At 32.8% G+C, this 5,393-nt stretch overlaps 1 protein-coding gene across 1 annotated transcript; it reads left to right on the top strand.

Moving 5' to 3' along the window:
- The first annotated feature begins 555 nt into the window (after positions 1-555).
- LOC129321575 (endo-1,4-beta-xylanase 5-like) lies at positions 556-3,663 on the top strand. The gene is made up of 7 exons (XM_054967391.1): positions 556-598; positions 1,332-1,378; positions 1,577-1,796; positions 1,872-2,035; positions 2,155-2,253; positions 2,396-3,184; positions 3,316-3,663. Exons 1-7 carry the CDS (start codon positions 556-558, stop codon positions 3,661-3,663), a joined length of 1,710 nt encoding a protein of 569 aa, XP_054823366.1.
- The last annotated feature ends 1,730 nt before the right edge of the window (positions 3,664-5,393 follow it).

Below are 5,393 nucleotides of genomic sequence, written 5' to 3'. Positions count from 1 at the left end.
ATTACCAATATCCTATATTATGATCTAAAGGGAGTATTCAAGCACAAATCTTAAAAAAAAAGGGAGAATTACTCTTCTGATCCTATTTATATGTCACTTCTAACATGTTTAACTAATATCAAGGAAAATATTAAAACTCATTAACTCTTTTTTAAAATTTAATAAGTTCTTTACTTTATCCCTATTAAATATACATACTTTAATAACATATTTTTTTCTCTCCAACATTCAATAAAGGGTAAAAGAGGAAATTTTTAATAAAAATTTAATAACTTAACTTATAAATAAGATCAAAAAAAATTTTCTCTCTCTGCCTAATAAATAAGAACAGAGGGAGTAAGTCCTACCATTAATTATGGCATTGGAAGACTAGAACCATAAATTCTTTACATTTATATGTAGTTACTACATGAATGATCAATCAAATGGATATTCATTCATGAACTTCAATTAATTAAACTTTAAATTAAAGCATGCCACAAAAGATGCTACACTATTTGTAGTCCTTCCCACAGAAACAAGAGAGCATATCTCTTCAAGTTTGAAGCTAAAAGTATGAGCATCCCTCTTGTGCTGCTGTCTATCATCCTCTTCTCAGGTTTGCTGTCCATAAATGTTTCTGCTTTTATAAATGTGGCTATTATCAATTTTTTTTAAAGAAAACCATATATAATTCAATAAAAATCATTTACGTATGCTTATTAATCAAACGCCTGTCCTTTCTTCCTTTCATCTAAAAAGTTCTCTCTTATTCCTTCTCGATTTTTAAACTAACAAAACTTCTGCTTTTCATCCTTCTTCATAATTTTTTTTTTAAATTTTTTATCCCTAATTGCTAACTTTTACATTCAAAACCTATTCATATTTTCTTTTATAGAATTGGTATGAATCTTGCACATTGTATGGAGTTTGAAAAATGAATTGTACTATTTATGGTTAATGAATAATATGTTTTGTTACAAATTTTTATATTATAGGTAAATTTGGCAGTAATTAATTTTTTTTTCTTTGGCATGATTGTCACGAATTCATTTACCCTTTGCAGATATAAGAAAATAAAAATAAAAAAGAAGAAAAAGCAAATAGATATGAAGATATCAAAATTCCCTTAAATATAATCGTGCTCGAATAAAACATGATAACTCATATAATAAACGAGCAAACGTGCATCGACAATAAAAAATATCATAACAATTCATTTCACTAAATCCTCATTTACCTTCTGTAAAATTACATGATATGAAACTTGGCATGTGAATGATTTTCATATTCATCAAGTCTTTGAAGTTCTGCTCAAGTCTTTGGTATCAATATACATAATGCCTCCACAGGATTTGAAAGCCAGGCCTTGCCATATGATTACACAGCCAGCATCGAGGTGAGCTCTTTCAGCAATATTTTAACTTTCAAAACAATATTAATCTTAATAAATTAACATATTAATTTTACTAAATTGGAGGAGGTTATGATCATCTACTTGTTAATGAGAGTCTTATTCTGAAACTTCACCTGAATTGAAACTTATTTTGAAACAAACACGCAAGAATGTGGGATTCACTTTGTTTTCATCTTTTAGTGTCTAGAAAACCCTCAAAAACCGCTGTACAATGGTGGAATCATCAAAAACCCAGAATTGAATGAAGGGCTGGAAGGCTGGACTGCAATTGGAGATGCCAAAATACAACAAAGAAAATCAAGAGGCAACAAATTTATTGTGGCCCATAACAGAAATAACCCAAATGATAGCGTCTCCCAGAAGATTCACATGAGAAAGAATAGTCTCTATTCATTATCTGGTAAACTATCTCCTCTCTCCATCTGACTTTGTTCTCCTCCTCTTCTTTCTCGGTAATGGATTGAATATTATGCAGCTTGGATCCAAGTGAGTCAGGGACATGCTACAGTTTCAGCAGTTTTGAAAACAAGGGAAGGGCTCAAATATGGTGGAGCCATTGTTGCAGAGTCTAATTGCTGGTCCATGCTCAAGGGTGGTCTCACAGCTGATACTTCAGGACCTGCTGAGCTTTATTTTGAGGTATTTTTATGTCACAGTTGAAAATATTGTTCCCTAGTTGTAAGAAAAGGGAATCTTAATGTGCAAAATTGATGATTCTCAATTTTCCTTGAGACTTGAGAAAATGCTAAACTGTGCAGAGCGATGACACTTCTGTGGAGATATCGGTTGATAGCATTTCCTTACAGCCTTTTACACATAAACAATGGAGACTTCATCAAGAGCAAAGCATTGAGAAGGTAATATCTTTTGTTGTTGTAGTTTCATTTTTCCTAATTAATGCTTATGATTATGATGTGTTTGTGTGGTAATGTGTGTGCGTTCTTGCATGCATGTATTAGGAAACTTAAACTAAAAGAAGGTTTAATTTTGGTTTGCCAGAAACACAAGAAAAAGGTATTAATCCAAGCAATTGATGGAAGAGGCAATCCCTTACCAAATGCAAGCATAATCTTTGAACAGAAGAGGTCTAATTTTCCATTTGGCTGTGCCATGAACAAGCACATCCTGGATAGTACTGCATACCAAAACTGGTTCACTTCAAGGTTCACAGTTACTACATTTGTAAACGAAATGAAGTGGTACAGTACTGAAAGTGTACAAGGCAAAGAGGACTACTCCATTGCTGATGCAATGTTGAACTTTGCCAATCAGCACAAGATTTCTGTTCGTGGTCACAATGTATTTTGGGATGACCCTAAATACCAACCTAGTTGGGTGCCTTCACTTCCACCAGACCAGCTTAGCATAGCAGTTCAGAAAAGGCTTAACTCGGTTGTGTCGCGATACAAGGGTCAACTTGTTGCTTGGGATGTGGTTAATGAAAATATGCACTTTTCATTTCTAGAAAGCAAATTTGGAAACGATGCTTCAGCCAAAATTTATCATGATGCTCACAACATTGATGGACAGCCCACTTTGTTTCTGAATGAATTTAATACCATTGAGGACAGTAGAGATGGTGTATCAGACCCAGCAAAGTACTTGGAGAAGCTCAGAGAGATTAAGGGATATCCTGGTTATACTGGATGGCCAATTGGAATTGGGCTTGAGTCCCATTTCAGTATTCCTCCTAATCTTCCTTACATGAGATCATCTATTGATACTCTTGCTGCTAGTGGCTCACCGCTTTGGCTTACAGAAGTGGAAGTCAAAAACATGCCAAACCAAGTAAGCACTTGCCCTGCATGTTAATTTTGCTTTTGCTTTTGGAAATAGAAGACATGGCCATATATTTTCAACAAAATTTAAGACAAGCATGACTAATTTGATTCTTTGACCGTTAATGATGATTTGTGTAGGCAGACTACCTGGAGCAAGTTCTGAGAGAGGCACACTCCCACCCACATATTCAGGGCATTGTTCTGTGGACAGCTTGGAAAGAGTGTGGAATGTGTTTGATTGATGAGAATTTCAAGAACTTGCCCTGCGGAGATGTTGTGGATAAGCTTTTTCATGAGTGGGGATTTACACAAGCACTGGAAGCCACAACAGACTCCAATGGATTTCTTGAGGCTACACTTTTTCATGGTCATTACCAACTCAACATCACTCACCCTCTCAGCAACCTCACTTCATCTCACAACTTGCATGTGATGCCAGTGGACGAACCAAACAAAGTGTCGCAAGTTATACAACTTTCTATATGAGCCTTTTCTCCTGCATAAATTCTGGACTTGGAATTGTTTGTTTATTTAACTAAATAGTCATTGCTCAATAATAGAATTACCGTTAGCGTTTACTTTTCTTCCAATACTTAGACATTGATACGTATGAACAACATCAACATATGTCCATATCGGCTGCAAAAGTACTCATAAATCATAGGGAAAAATAATATAAGAGTATAAAATAATGCGTTTGTTTCCTCAAATAAAAGCATGAACACTGACATGAATTGTTAGACTACTTATTCTGCTTTTAGCTAATATATTCATTTGACTTTATTTCAAAAAGAAAAAAAAGAAAAGAAGAAAACACTGCCTGAATGCAACAAGGAAGCCTATTATTTCTTCTTTGCAATCGATGTGGGGCTTCCATGAATGAATTGACACTTGATAGACGTCAATACGCATTAAAAAAAAAAAACAAACAAACATTTGTTTAGATCCGTTGCAAAATTACTCACAAACAAAAGGGAAAAATAATAAGAAAATATTTTTTAATGGTGTTAGAAAAGAAAATTTTGATTAGTTTTTAAAAAATAACGTGAAGGTCCCATGCTTTATACAGGATTTGAAGTGAACTAGTTTGTTCATTGTTTAATGTTTAAGAAAATGCAATCTTCGATTCATTTTATATTATATATTGACATAGATATATAGATAGTAGTATAGATTAAAGGGTCAATTAAAAGAAAATAAGATTATGAGATAAAGTTAAGGGTAAAATTAAAATCTCGCGTTGCTCATTTAATTGCAATCCTTTAGTTTTTAATTCGATTTTTCTTGACAATTATTCACTTATTTGAGATGATAAAAATATTGTTTCTTCCTAGGTTCGATTCCTAGAATATTTTGATTTATTTATTTTTATTACTACGGTTTATTACCACGGTTCAGATCAATAACCTTTTCTTTTTTTTTTTTTTTTGGGAATCTTGAGCCAACTATTAATCACTTAATATAGATTATGCAGGAAAGGCCGGAGGTGTAAGCATCATAATGTCGTTCATCTATTGACCATATTGTCATTTATAAGACTTTTATGAACCAAGACAAATTTAGATGACAATGACATTAAGATGGCAACAATTTTTGCAGCAGACACAGGGTTTCTATACTATTAATAGAAAGGCCAACTATTTTAGGTAATTTGACCATCTCAAATTCAAATTACTTCCAATATCATTAGGTTCATTTCATATTTTTTTAAACCTCAAGTCAACAGGGCCATAATATATAAACTTCAAATAATTGTTTTATATATTATATATATATGTATATTATGACTATCTCCCTCATAAATGAACTGTATCAAATTTACAAATAAATCTGGAGAATCCAAATTTATAACTCTCCCCGTGCTCGATCCCTATCCTACTCCAATACACCAAAGAATAAACAAATGAATTTAAAAATCCAATATCAGTCAATGAGGATGCATCATTGGATGGAAGGATTCTCTCCAACGTATACTTAGACATTGATACGTATGAACAACATCAACATATGTCCATATCGGCTGCAAAAGTACTCATAAAATCATAGGGAAAAATAATATAAGAGTATAAAATAATGCGTTTGTTTCCTCAAATAAAAGCATGAACACTGACATGAATTGTTAGACTACTTATTCTGCTTTTTAGCTAATATATTCATTTGACTTTATTTCAAAAAGAAAAAAAAGAAAAGAAAAACACTGCCTGCTGAATGCAACA

The sequence above is a fragment of the Prosopis cineraria genome, unplaced genomic scaffold (genome assembly GCF_029017545.1).
Source record: "Prosopis cineraria cultivar Desert tree isolate PC_DT_omini unplaced genomic scaffold, ASM2901754v1 PC10, whole genome shotgun sequence".
Lineage (NCBI taxonomy): Eukaryota > Viridiplantae > Streptophyta > Magnoliopsida > Fabales > Fabaceae > Prosopis > Prosopis cineraria.
The sequence above is the reverse complement of the archived record's forward strand: the minus strand, read 5'-3'. Positions and strand labels throughout refer to the sequence as shown.

What these genes read in the sequence shown, in the direction of transcription:
- LOC129321575 (XM_054967391.1), top strand. Translation starts at nt 556, where the DNA reads ATGAGCATCCCTCTTGTGCTGCTGTCTATCATCCTCTTCTCAG. An exon ending in GTCTATCATCCTCTTCTCAG is followed by an intron (nt 599 to 1,331) that starts GTTTGCTGTCCA and finishes ATGCCTCCACAG; the next exon opens with GATTTGAAAGCCAGGCCTTG. An exon ending in TCAAAAACATGCCAAACCAA is followed by an intron (nt 3,185 to 3,315) that starts GTAAGCACTTGC and finishes TGATTTGTGTAG; the next exon opens with GCAGACTACCTGGAGCAAGT.